At 42.6% G+C, this 14,748-nt stretch overlaps 1 protein-coding gene across 4 annotated transcripts in view; it reads right to left on the bottom strand.

Annotated features, from left to right (window-relative positions):
• The window catches only part of MYOF (myoferlin), a 150,191-nt gene that overhangs the window by 113,706 nt on the left and 21,737 nt on the right, over positions 1–14,748 (bottom strand). For all 4 annotated transcript variants that reach the window (XM_075935158.2, XM_075935159.2, XM_075935160.2 and 1 more), the window contains exon 3: positions 13,008–13,099. In XM_075935158.2, the coding sequence (XP_075791273.2) occupies positions 13,008–13,099 (92 nt within the window). The remainder of the gene's footprint in view (positions 1–13,007; positions 13,100–14,748) is intronic.

Here is a 14,748-nt window from a genome sequence, read left to right as displayed (position 1 = left end):
CTCTCTTGAGCCCTGCTATTTGCCCTTTCTGGGTTCTGTGCCTCCTATACTTCCCAGCTCCCATGGGCTGTGTCTAGACTGACCAGTTTTTCCGGAAAATCAGCCGCTTTTCCAGAGAAACTTGCCAGCTGTCTACACTGTCCGCTTGAATTTCTGCAAAAGCACTGACTTCATATTGTAAGAAATCAGTGCTTCTTGCGGAAATACTATTCTGCTCCCGTTCAGGCAAAAGTCCCTTTTGCGCAAAGCTTTTGCGCAAAAGGGCCAGTGTAGACAGCTCAGATTTGTTTTCCACAAAAAAAGCCCTGAACGCGAAAATGGCAATCGGGGCTTTTTTGTGGAAAAGCGCATCTAGATTGGCACAGACGCTTTTCCGCAAAAGCACTTCTTGCGGAAAAGCGTCCGTGACAATCTAGACGCTCTGTTCCGAAAATGCTTTTAACGGAAAACTTTTCTGTTAAAAGCATTTCTGGAAAATCATGCCAATCTAGACACAGTCATGTTGTTTCCTTCTGGAATACTCTTTTCCTTACATGCCCTGGTTCAGGGCAAATTACTCATTATCCACCTGAGGGTCCAACTCCTAATAGGGCTTGCCTTAGTTCTTTTATAAGGCCTAGATGACCATTAATCTATCACCTGCCCCTCCATAGTCCCACCTCTTCAGATTGGGAAGCAAGAAATTAATTATGGCACTGATGTGGCTGGCCCCATATCCCTGTAAAGGAGCTAGAATAGTGTAACCCACACACCTGCTGGGTGTAGTTTACAGTCCCATGAAGTGGCACTTAGACCACTTACAGAAAGAGAAAATAAGTTTGTGCTACAGCTTTAGCTGGTGTTTTAGCTCAAGCTGCAGAGGCACATGCACTAAGCTTCAGAGATCCCAGGTTTGGTTCTGCCTGTTGGCATTTGCCACCATCATTCTTGCTCCTCCTGCATACATTATAATGGCTACATCCAAACTTCATTGCTGGCTGTATCTGACACAGTAAAGTCCAACCAACACCTTTAACCCCCAGCTTCTAATATTTATTCTTGCTGTTAAACATATTTGTTCAAACAGAAATTGTACTGTTTTCATCTTCATTAATATTGGATGCTGCTTTTGTAGGTACATAGATTTGAAAACAAAAATGTCATGCACATCATCATCTACAAGGCAAAATCTTCAGGGGAAAATGGAAGCTACTTTAACATGTCAGGCTGAAAACCTGCATTCAGATCTATGTAGGCAGACTCCTACAGTGTGCTGCTTCACTGTCAGGCACAAAGGCCCACCCACATAGATCCACTTGCAGAACGGAAGGGTGGGGGGGGGGGTAAATATTTTTGCTGACAAGTTGAGAAATTGATTAAACAGCAATAATTACAAATCTAAACGTCCTCAGAAGTTAGCTACAGTTAACCTTGCCTGCTGTAGATTTGGGATTACATTCTTCACCAAAAAGAAGGGTGTGCCCAGACTATTTTCTAGCAGTGTTGCCAGGAGACTGACTAACTACTCAGTCTGGAAAAATGTGTATAACTGGTGACTTGCCCTCCTACGCATTGAATAAAATCACTTCACTCAGATCATAATGTGACTTCCTACGGAGATTTGTAACTTTGGTATTTGTAACTTTGTAATCTAACCTTTGTATTTCTGTTGCAGACAACTATCCTAAACTATCCATTTTCCTTAAACTGTGTAAAAATTTATGTTGCTTGAGAGATTTTAAACACTAACTAAGTGAACAACACAATGGAAAACAGATGTGTTCTCTTCTCAGACATTTTTATATGGGAAAAGCCAGCTCTGCACTTTGTTATGTGAAAGCTCTTTGTCTTTCCCTGAAGTGATCTCTATGAATATTACAGTACAGTTTGGGTTCTTTTAATATAACTGCTTTTTCAGTAGGTCAGACTTTGTCATGATGACTGTTCATTTAATATTAGTTTGCGCTCACCGTAGCATTTCTGCAAGCAGCAGTAAATTCTGGTTCCAGGAGAAATAACAAAATATGCATAATGTTTGCATTAGCCTAAACGGCAGAAACATACCACAGCAATGAGTAGTGTTTTGGCAGTGTGAAAAAGCGAGGGAACTTCTACTGCACTGGTTCTTCTGCGCTGTGTAATTCTGGTCCATGTGCATTACTGTGTGAATCTTTAGGAGACAGTGCCTTTGTTCTGCAGCAGGGCTCTCAAACTCCCAGCTTGTGGGCCAGTCCTGCCTGGAGTAATTGCATAATCTGGCCCGGGACTCCCAATAGGCCAGGGGGAACATCAGTTACTGGCCATCAAGTTGCATCCCTTCCACCCTTTCCCCATCCATGGCACCCCATCCCTTGAGCACAAGGCTTTGGGAATCACTGGGGAGACAGCAGTCACCTCCCCCCCCACACACACACACATTCCTCGTGGTGGCAGTAGCTGCAGGGAAAGCAGAGCGTACTGCGTGGGTGCACTCACTCTGCTTCTCTGTGGCTCCTGCCACTACAGCAGAGTGCTTGGGAGATGGGGTATCATGGAGTGAGAGGGCAGGGTGATGGTGGGAAGAGATAGGTCTTGGGAGCAGGTAACTGACAGGCTCCCACCGGGGCCACATTGCACCATTTCTCCACCAGGATTGGCTCACAGGGTGGGAGTTTGAGACCTCTGTTCTATAGCATTTGCTCAGACCTTTATTCCAGGGATGGAGAAGCAGAGCTAGGCTGTACACTGGACACCTCCCTGTGAGTGAGACAGCAGGGAAAGATGGCGAGGTGCAGTATAGGTGTAGAGATGTTTTTCTATTTGGGGTGCCAGTCAGCAGCACTGGCTAAATGCTCGACAGGGAGTAAGATATACCCTGAAAACTGGTGATATAAATTACTGCCCCCACCTCACTTCAGCACAAGATAAAGGAGGCCTGTGGGAGAAAACACCCCCATACTCAAAGTTAAGCCTAAAAACTGCCCCTCAGACAGCAAAATAAACAGTGAATAATAATGTGAGTCCTTAGGCCTGGGGGAATATTGGCAAAGGAACAAATCCTGTTTGCATGACTCATTTGGACTAGTCACATTCATTTCAAATTCCTCCTGAGATGAACAGGATATGGCCTACAGTGCATATGTGTGCTAGCCTTTCACCTCCAGAGGCATGAATCCAAATCATGACAAGGTTTACCAGTCAAAGTGAATATGATGATCTCCTATTCTCCATTGTGGTGGTGATTTGTTTGCAATACAATAGTGCTAGGCAGTGCTTTTTTGGTGACGTTACTGCCCAGTACTCAGTACCAGCACCTCCAATCAGAGCTCAGCAACTTTTCCCCTGGAGTACTAGCACTTTTTTTTTTAAACAAAAAAAGCCCTGGTGGTAGGCACTGTGTTTGCATAGTACCAAAAACTGTGTGTGTGCTAGCCTAAAGCATCCTGTTCTGCTGTCTCCTATATTAGTGTGTATCTTTTGGGAATTGTGCAATGTTACAGTTAAGGACTGAGGTGCTTTGGAAGAAACTAAAAAATTATTTAAAAGGATTAAAAAATAAAAAATAAATTATTTTTCCTGATCATAAAAAGGTATTAAAAAGAAACCAGAATTAGGGAGTAATGAAGATATTGTGTGGTTTGCAGGGAGTTCATTCACCACTTCTTCAGCCCCCTTGGGAATTTCTAAATAGTTCCGTGGTTATTTATGCATATAGGGTCAATTCCTCATTCCACTGGTGTCAACGGGAGCTTTGCTAATGAAAGCTTTTTGTGGAAAAAAATAATTTTAGTACTATACAATTAACACCAAAAGAAAAAACCTACAGCTCAGTTGTTCCTTACTGCAAATGACCATGAATAACTGCTTGCAAAGAGGCAATCTAGTTATATAGTAGTGGAGCATTTAAACAAACAAACAAAACCCTACATTTTACTACTCTTATTCTGTTGCTGCTGAATGTGAGGCACTGGATTTCTTTAGAACACTGAGGAACTACATATATGTAACTATCTTTTGAAAGACCTCTTAGCTGTGCTCTTTTTTCATATTACAGAGACAGCACAGCTAGAAGGGATTGAACTCTGTCATCTACTTATTAACTCTTTGGGGCAGGACCACCTTTTTGTTCTCTGTTTATACAGCACCTACCACAGTGGAGTCTTGCTCCATGAATGGGGCTCTCAGGGTGCAGTGAATAGGGGCAACTGCTCTGGGCCTGAGCTTGTGGGGACTCTATGGGCTGGTGAGATTGGTTGGCATGGTTAGTCCCAGAAGACATTGGTGCAGGGGGCGAGGTGCAACAGGCTACAGGGTCCTGGCTTCCATCCTCGTGACTGGGGTCCTGGCTGCCACCCCACATGACCAGGGTCTTGGCTGCTGCCTCTCACGACTGGGGATCTGCTACAGAGTAAGGCCCCCAAACCGCCGGTGGATGATTTATCCCTCCTGGGAACAGCCTTATATTTAGGTACTACAGTAATACAAATAAATAATAATATAATGTTTCACACATCAACAGAATTCTTATGTTCCAAATGCAGCTTTTTTTCCTTAAGCTGTCCCTTTAACTGCACCTAGAATTCGTTCTAATTAGATTAATAATGCATGAGACCGAAAGGACACAGTATGGCTTTCAGAGTCTGGCTTGATTTTGCAGGCCTGGCAATTTAAAAAAAAAATCTCATTATTTGTAAATTGAATGAATTTCCTCTGGAATCACGGAGAGACAATAAACATGAAAGACCACAATGTAATTTATATCAATATTTGGAATGATTGGAATGCATTTGTTCCATATTATTGACTAAATGTGACATTTTTACAAAGAAGTTTACTTACATAAAATATGGAAATTTAATATGAAAGAATGCTAAAAGAATAGAAGCTGTGAAAGGCTGAAATGACTATGGTATGAAACCTTAGTGACTCATCCTCTAAATCCTACTGGCTTATGCTTTTTTTCCTTTGGAAATTATGGTGGTTATTTTTATATTAATGGACAACATCATGTGCATCACATCAGCATTAGTTCATGACCTTTAAACAGTTATTGATTGTGAAATAGCTATTTCACCATCCTTCTAGCTAGTGCTCATGATATATGCTTTTGTAGCTTCATATATGGTACATCACTTACCCAGGGGCTTGTCTTTATTCAATTTTTATGTGTGCATAGAATATATAAATATGAGCCAATTCCCATCCAAAAAAAAGTCAATATTTGTAATGATCAGCCCTTAATCATTCTTTTGAGAAATACAAACAGAGACAGCTGATGTTTGCAAATATGACTTTGGCTTAAGGAAAGATTATCTAGTTTGAAAAAAATAAGAAATCAACTGGAATCTTAGTCCAGATATTGAGCTGATGACTGGGTTCAAAGGTTTAGATAAGTAGTGTTCCATCTTTTGGTGATGTTATGCAAAATCTATCTCAAGAACTCAGCTTAACCACCATGTAAAAGAAGTAGTGAAGGACAAAAAGGTATCTTTTAAGAAGTGGAAGTACAATCCTAGTGAGATAAATAGAAAGGAACATAAACACTGTCAAATCAAGTGTAAAAATGCAATAAGAAAAGCAAAAAAAGATTTTGAGGAACAGCTAGCCAAAAACTCAAAAAGAAATAACAAAATGTTTTTTAAGTACATTAGAAGCAGGAAGCCTGCTAAAAAACCTGTGGGTCCCCTAGATGATCAAGCTATAAAAGGAGCAACCAAGGACGATAAAGCCATTGCGGATAAACTAAATGATTTCTTTGCTTCAGTCTTCACGGCTGAGTACGTTGGGGAGATTCCTGAATCTGCACCGTCCTTTGTGGGTGATGAATCTGAGGAACTGTCCCGGATTGAAGTGTCGTTAGAGGAGGTTTTGGAACAAATAGAAAAAATGTTAACAAATCTCCGGGACCGGATGGCATTCATCCAGGGGTTCTAAAGGAACTCAAATGGGAAATTGCTGAGTTATTAACTGTGGTTTGTAACCTATCCTTTAAATCGGCTTCCGTACCTAATGACTGGAAGGTAGCCAATGGGACACCAATATTTAAAAAGGGCTCTAGAGGCAATCCTGGCAATTACAGACCGGTAAGTCTAACTTCAGTACCGGGCAAATTAGTAGAAACAACAGTGAAGAATAAAATTGTGAAGCATGTAGAAGAACATAATTTGTTGGACAAAAGTCAACATGGTTTCTGTAAAGGGAAATCCTGTCTTACTAATCTATTAGAGTTCTTTGAAGGAGTTAACAAACATGCGGATAAGGGGGATCCAGTAGATATAGTATACTTAGACTTTCAGAAAGCCTTTGACAAGGTCCCTCACCAAAGGCTCTTGTGTAAATTACATGGCCATGGGATAAGAGGGAAGGTCCTTTCTTGGATTGAGAACTGGCTAAAAGACAGGAAACAAAGGGTAGGAATAAATGGTAAATTTTCAGATTGGAGAGGGGTAACTAGTGGTGCCCCCCAAGGGTCAGTCCTGGGACCAATCCTTTTCAACTTATTCATAAATGATCTGGAGAAAGGGGTAAACAGTGAGGTGGTAAAGTTTGCAGATACCAAACTGTTTAGGATAGTCAAGACAGAAGTAGACTGTGAGGGACTCCAAGAAGATCTCACCAAACTGAGTGACTGGGCAACAAAATGGCAAATGAAATTTAATGTGGATAAGTGTAAAGTAATGCACATCGGGAAAAATAACCCCAACTATAGGTACAGTATGATGGGGGCAAATTTGGCTACGACAAATCAGGAAAGAGATCTTGGAGTTATCGTGGACAGTTCTCTGAAAACTTCCACACAGTGTGCAGCGGCGGTCAAAAAGGCAAATAGGATGCTAGGAATTATTAGGAAAGGGATTGAAAATAAGACCCAGAATATTTTACTGCCCCTGTATAAAACTATGGTACGCCCACATCTTGAATACTGTGTACAGATGTGGTCTCCTCACCTCAAAAAAGATATTTTGGCCTTAGAAAGGGTTCAGAAAAGGGCAACTAAAATGATTAGGGGTTTGGAACGGGTCCCATATGAGGAGAGGTTAAAGCGACTGGGACTTTTCAGTTTAGAAAAGAGGAGACTGAGGGGGGAGATGATAGAGTGGTGTGGAGAGGGCCGATAAAGAAATGTTATTTATTAGTTCCCTAAATAGAAGAACTAGAGGACACCAAATGAAATTAATGGGTAGCAGGTTTAAAACTAATAAAAGAAAGTTCTTCTTTACACAGCGTGTAGTCAACCTGTGGAACTCCTTGCCAGAGGAGGCTGTGAAGGCTAGGGCTATATTAGAGTTTAAAGAGAAGCTAGATAATTTCATGGAGGTTAGGTCCATAAAAGGCTATTAGCCAGGGGATAAAATGGTGTCCTTGGCCTCTGTTTGTCAGAGGCTGGAGAGAGATGGCAGAAGACAAATCGCTTGATTGTGTCTTCGGTCCACCCTCTCTGGGGCACCTGGTGCTGGCCACTGTTGGCAGACAGGATACTGGGCTAGAAGGACCTTTGGTCTGACCCAGTATGGCCGTTCTTATGTTCTTATGTTCTTATGTTCAGAGCTGGCAGATTTTCCTGAGTCAATTTCTTACTTCAATATCACGAATTCTGGGGCTTCCTAGAAATCAGAGGCATTCAGTGCATTCTGGGCCTTTCTGAACCTTGTGAACCTCTACAAGATGTGAGATTCAATTACAACTGGCCTAGCAGTGACACAATAGTGGTTTATAGAGTATCACCAAAGACAGAAGAGTCACTTGGGCTACGTGTAGACTACATGGCTCCGTCGACGGAGCCATGTAAAATAGTTTATTCGGCATAGTCAAAGAAGCAGGGATTATTTCCAGAGGAGGAAAAAGAAGCAAACAAAAGGTTCACTGTGAAAATAAAACTACTAGTAAATGCCTAATGTACATATTAATCAGTGTCATAAGAACTCAATACCTGAACTGAAAATATCAAAATGAAAATAGGATCTGTTATTCCAGTGTCAGCACTGCCATTAAAAGAGAGAAAGAGGTGTGTTACATGCATGTGGTACCACTGCTGGGCCTTAGCACTATGCAGATGTTTCATACATGTTCGCTTTAGGCCTCCTCCCACAGAATACCAGCAATCAATAGCGATATGGCACAACTTGTTATAGCTCCACAATGTCAGCCATGGTGGAGAGGAAAGAGCAATGATAGTGGCATGGCTCTTAGTTAACATAATCACCTTATAAAAAGAGGTGGGAAGATGGTGCCCCATTTGGGGCAAGTTGTTCTGGTGCTTTTTGTTGGATTTTTTTGTAGCTTTTGAAGACTGTTATGGTTTCCGACAGGTCAATTAAAAGGAAACTATGACAACTCATTCAGATTTAGAGACAAATCCTTTGCCAATGTAGTAGCTAGCAGAAGGTCCCGTCCTGAACACCATGGGAAACTGAGTGGTTCCACTGTGCAATGCAGAGGTGAAGGCACTGGACAGCCTGCCCAGATGATACAATTATACTTTGCAGGGATCCCATTTGCCCTAGCATAGGGAGAGCTGGGTGGATCAGGGAGAGTGCAGACAGTGAATCTGTGCTTTATGGATCCACTGGTTAAACCTTCCATGTAACAACACAAAGATGATGCAGGGGCCAGGAAGCAAACTTTTGGGGCAAGTTTTGGGATTTGCCACTCTCTTCCATACATAACAACAATAGAATACCCTCTGTACAGATCCCATTTATTTAGATTTGAAGCAAAGGATAGAATTTGCTTCATAGGCTCAGAAAACCCATGTTAAGATTTTTCAAATAAAAATGTATATGATATATTTTCTTATCCTAATGCATCTATAGTGTGTGCAGTGTGGTAGAAATGAGAAATATATGAGTGGAGTATTGATGAATGCAGAAGATTAGAAATCTCACATAGTGAAGATTCTTCTTTGTATGATTATAGAGGGTTAAATGCTGGCCTCAGTGAGGTCATTGGACAGTTCATAGGGCACCCAAAATGCACTTGATTCTTTTCTCCGGGGTTGTGGGCCACATATAGTTCATCAGGATTAACTCCTTGTGTGCTGCAAGATGCTCAGGTTTACCTGAGAGCCCTGTAGATCCCAGTGGCTGCAGTTTGCCATTCCTGGCTTAATGGGAGCTTCAGGAAGTACCATGGGCCCTGGATGACATGGGCCCTATGCTTGTGAACACTCAGGTAAACAAACCCTCTCAAGGCCCACCAGTAGCTAACCCTGATGCATCACATGCAGCTAGAACACCAGAGGTTCCCCATCCCTGCCTTACTCTAGCTATAGAACAAGAAAAAATATGCATGAATAATACCTTTCCGACTCATTCCCTAAGGAAAATGCCCCTAAATGATGAATCCGAGAATCAGTAGTACACTAAGAGGTTACTAAACAGTCATTAATACTTTCACTTTCTACAAGTTAAACATTCTCTTATGGGGTGTGTCTTTACACATTTTTTCAGGTATCCTGCACACCTTCAGTTCTGATATTAAGAACAAATTAAAGCTTTAATCATACAAAAACAACATCTGAATTTTGCCTTTAGCATTGTTTGTACTCATTGCCCTATTATGCCATTTAGAACCATGAAAAACACATTGGAGCACATGCTCTGTGTTTGTACAGTGCCTAGCACAATGGGGTCCTGATCCACACCTAGGGCTCATAGGCACTATGGCAATACAAATAATAATTATGGCAAAATACTGAATATCTATACTGAAATTATCTTCATATTATATTTAAGTAGGCCATGACATAACTGCAGTGAAACCATTCCATGCATAATGTGTAATTTTTTTGCAAAAAGCATTTTGAAACAAGAAATCTTTGTCTAGGAAACTGTTTGTAAGCACATATCCAAAACATGAAAATTTTGTGTTGCAGTAACTACACAATCCTCCTGGAAAAACAATGATTCTCTGGATTGTTAGTAAGTGTTCTATGTAGTATCATTTTACAGCAGACCTCTGATAATCCAGCACCTTTGGGACCTAGGTGATGCCGGATTATCGGATATTCCGGAGTATCGGGAGGTACTCCGGCTGGGGCTGTGACGGGTCTGACGGGACCCGCACTGCGTCCGGAGGGTGGGCGGGGAATGGCGCGGTGAGGGGGAAGCCCCACGCAGCTGTGAGAGCTAAGTCCCCGAATTTGCCCCATTCCGGCTGCACTCAGCCCTGCACCACCGCCGAGAGTTTCCAGGAGGGGGCTCCCCACCCCTCAGACTGCAGTAGTTATCGCCGAGCAGGGGGGTGAGGGGCGGCGCTGTGGGACCAACCTGGCAGCACCCCAGCTGCTCTGCTCTGCCGCTCCCCCAAGTCCGCCGCTGCTGAAACTGATGAGCGGTGGACTTGGGGAAGTGGCAGAGCAGAGCAGCTTGAGTGCTGCCAGGTTGGTCCCGCAGCGCCGCCCCTCCCTCCCAGCTCAGTGATAACTACTGCAGTCTGAGGGGTGGGGAGCTCACTCCCCTCCCGAAAACTCTCGGCGGTGGCGCAGGGCCAAGAGCAGCCAGAACAGGGCAAGTTCAGGGACTTAGCTCTCACGGCTATGTGGGGCTTCCCCTGCCTTCCAGCAAAACGGCAGAGGGTTCACCCCTCACCGTGCCATTCCCTGCCCACCCTTCACCCCTGGCTGGACACAGTGTGGGTCCCGGCAGACCCGTCACAGGGGTATAATCCCCTTCCCCTCTTCTCCCCTTCTCTTTCCCAGCCGCGAGTGCCCATGGGGCTCACAGCAGCTCCAATTGTCCAGCTGGCCGGAGCACTTGCGGGTTTCAGTTGGTGCCGGACTATCGGGAGTGCCAGACCACTGGATGCTGGACAATTGGAGTTTTACTGTACTTGTTTTCATTGTCCTGGCCAACTTAATTTACATGAACTTAGATATTCTATTTAATTTTAGCTTTCAAACATTTATTTTTTTAATACATAGTTTGCTTTTTTAAACAATTCAGTAAACTAAATATTTCTGAGGAGTTTTTGCTTGATGGTTGTTCTATTACTTGTTTGCAGTGTTGTCTCTCTCTATCTATTAGTTGACATTTTATAAAAATGTAAGGATAAAAAATAAAAACTCTAGGATACAAAATTTCCAGCACTAAAAACAAATAATATTGCATTATCCCATGACCTTTTAGTTATGCCTTTTCCCTTTTGTGTAAAAATAGATGCCTTTATACGACTATTTCTTCAATATTATGAACAGTAAGAAAAACACGCTGTTACCTGGCTCTGATAGATTTTCCACTGAAGAGACAAGATATTCTTTCTATAGGACCATCTTTCAATATCCTATATTATTAATTTAGTGTTACCTATCAATGCTTCCTGCAGTGTTCATCCAGGCAAGAATGGGTTTAACTGTCTTTCATTTATTTTCTAATTCTGTAGTCTCTTTCACTTTGGTGATAGCCTGAAGTCTACTCAGGTTGAAAAGATTCCCGTCCACTCTGTACTGTGATTGTGGGTTCTGTGTACGGTGCATAAGGGACAGGCTGATACATGACTTCAGTCTTTCTGCAGTTAATGGTGAGTCCAAAGTTGTCACAAGCTGTGCAGAACTTGTCCACACTTCTTGTTTGCCAACGATTGCACCTTGTATGCTGGCTCTGAAGCAGAAATGCAAGTTAGTGTGGACAAGTTCTGCACAGCTTGTGACAACTTTGGACTCACCATTAACAGCAGAAAGACCGAAGTCATGTATCAGCCTGTCCCTTATGCACCGTACACAGAACCCACAATCACAGTCACAGGGCGGATGCTATAGGCAGTGGACCAGTTCACTTACCTTGGCAGCACTCTTTCCCATGCAGCTAACATTGACATAGAAGTCACATGCAGAATAGCGAAGGCAAGTTCTGCTTTTAGTAGACTGTGCCCCACTGTATGGGAACATCAAGGAATCAGCCAAGCAACAAAACTGAAGGTCTACAGAGTCGTGGTACTCACCACCCTCCTGTATGCCTGTGAAACGTGGACTGTGTATCGGAGGCACGCAAGACAGCTTAATCACTTCCACATGACTTGTCTTCGCAGAATATTACGCATCAAATGGCAAGACAAAATACCAGACACTGAGGTTCTCTCTAGAGCAAGTTTACCGTCAGTCCACACTCTGCTGATGAGTGCACAGACTAGATGGGCAGGTCATGTCATTCGTATGCCGGACGAACATATACCTAAGCAGCTCCTTTTTGGGGATCTCTCTACTGGTAAACGCTCGCATGGTGGACAGAGGAAATGGTACAAAGAGACACTCAAGGCCTCCCTGAAGTCGTTCGGAATTGATACAACAACCTGGGAATCGCTGGCACACAACCACGCTGCCTGGCGCAGTCTTGTCCACAAGGGATGCCAAGCTCTCGAAACAAGGTGCATCTCTGAAGCACAACACAAGCGCGTGCTGCGCAAGTCCAAAGCTACCAGCGCAACGATTGCAATGCCTACACATGTCTGCCCGACATGTTCCAGGACATTTGGTGCCCGAATTGGCCTGATAAGTCATCTTCGGACACACTGTATCCAGTCTCAAAGCACTTAGTGGTGTTGAGGTCTTCATCGACCACGATGGACGAACAACACAATTCTGTAGAATTACCAATGAACACTGACTTTGTTGAAACTAACTAGAACTAGTAGCCTGATTGCTATTTTGAAGAGTTTTTGGCTGATGAAGTTGATCCAAAACCCATGACTATAAATTGTATGTATGAAGCTCAATCTGTAGCCTCTGAAGGGAAGGCAGAAAAAAGAGGAAAGAACTTTTACAGGGTAAAGTGCATGGAAAATCTGACTGAAGTCTCACTCCAGAGCAATAATATAGAAACCCTGGTGAAAGAGAAGACCAGAGGCAGCAAAGGGAAGATCACAGGACTAAACCCCTAAACCATATGGAGAAATATTAGAACACAATAAAAGAATAAAATGTCAGCCAATTCAATCAACCAACCAATGTAATAGCAGCAATTATTGTTTGTAGTGAAATACCAGCTTTATAGGGTTTTTTGGCCTCTTTAATTGCATTGAAAATTAGATGAATATAACATGAAAAAAGTACGTACTTGTTTTGCCCAATTGTTTCAAAATCTTTCACAATAATGGTCAGCGACGAGGAAACATCGAGTGCTATTCCTTTCAAATCAAACTCAAGAATCTGTACAAAGAAAATTGAAGCAGAAACAACTGATCAATCAAGCTAAAATATAAAGCACCTTACCATGAATATAACATTTAGTAACACCTGACTGATCTTATATCTGCATATCAGGAAAAACTTCAGAACATGTCTGTAAAACATTTTGACTTGTTATAAGTACATTGCAATTAAAAAGGACTTTCTTAATAGTGCCCTACTATTGTACTTCTAGTACTCTACCCTTGAATTAATATGAATAACTTTATTTTCCTTAATAAGACCTGGTCCTATACTCATTGGAGTCAAGGAGGGAAATGGGTTGCCAGTGATTTCATGCCTTTGTGTTTCTATTCCTTTCTGTTATTTGTACATATGATGACCCATGACTTTCATTAGTATGCCCTTTAGCCTCTCTTCCAGCTCATTAAAGAGAATGCTAAAAATAGCTAGAACTATCACTGACCTTTGTGGCCCCCATCTAGATACCTATCCCTAACCTGTATTGTCATTTTTCATTATCTCTTGGTGAATAGTTAATTACCAAAGTGGCAGTGCTCATATCAGGGAACCAACCATGCCACTATTAACATCAATGCCAAACCTTCCTTTGACTTTAGTGGCAAGAGAGTAGGCCCCAAACAAACCAGAAATCCTTCTACCTTTACTTAAAATTAGATGAGACACAATTGTCATAGCTCATAAGAGCATAATGGCAATATCAGGTCAGACCAATGATCCATCTAGCCCAGCATTGGCACAGACTCTGTGGGTGCTCTGAAGCTAAGCACTCACCAGCAGCCAAGTCCTCTCTCTTTCCCCCTCACTTCCACATCTCTCATGTATTGGTGGCTCCACTAACTCTTCCCCCACTCTCCCAGCACTTCTGGAGTGTTTCAAACAGCTGATTTGCAGCATTCAGGAAGCTCCAGGAGGATGGAGGAGAAGAGGTGCACTCGGGGGAGGAGGCAAGGAAGGGGCAGAGACTTCGGTATAGGGGGTGAAATAGGGCAGAGCAGTGGCAGGGCTTGGGGGAAGGGGCAAAGCATGAATGAGAAGAGGCAGGACAGGTCTTGGGGGCAGTGAGAATGGGGCCAGGACAAAGATGGGAGGGAGATTCCAGCACCTCCTTATTTCTGGTTAGAAGGGAAGTTGGTATCTATGTAGCCAGTATCATGCACCTTTTTTTAAAAAAAATATGATTATTACAGTGGCTGGTGCCAAATGCTTCTGAGGAAAAGAACAGTCACAGCTTCTGATAGTTGGCAATTTAGGGACACCCACAGTATGGGGTTGCATCTCTGAACATCATGGCTAATAGCCATTGATGGACTTATTCTTATCTACTTGGTTTTTTAACCTATTCACATTTTTCTCCTTCACAACTTCCGCTGGCAACAAGTTCCTTAGGTGGACTGAACACTGTGTAATGAAATACTTCCTTTTGCGTGTTTTAGACTTCCTACTTATTAATTTCATTGAGTGATCCCTGGTTCTTGTGTTATGTAAAGAGTAAATAACACGCCCATATTCACTTTCTCAACACCATTCATGATTTTATAGACCACTCATATTCCCCCTTAGTCAGCTCTTTTCTAAGCTCAGGAGTCCCACTACTTTTAATCTCCCCTCAAATGGAAGTTGTTCCATACCCCTAATCATTTTGTTGC

This window comes from Pelodiscus sinensis, chromosome 8, assembly GCF_052426305.1.
Source record: "Pelodiscus sinensis isolate ZL-2025 chromosome 8, ASM5242630v1, whole genome shotgun sequence".
Lineage (NCBI taxonomy): Eukaryota > Metazoa > Chordata > Testudines > Trionychidae > Pelodiscus > Pelodiscus sinensis.
This window is presented reverse-complemented; position numbering and strand designations above follow the sequence as displayed.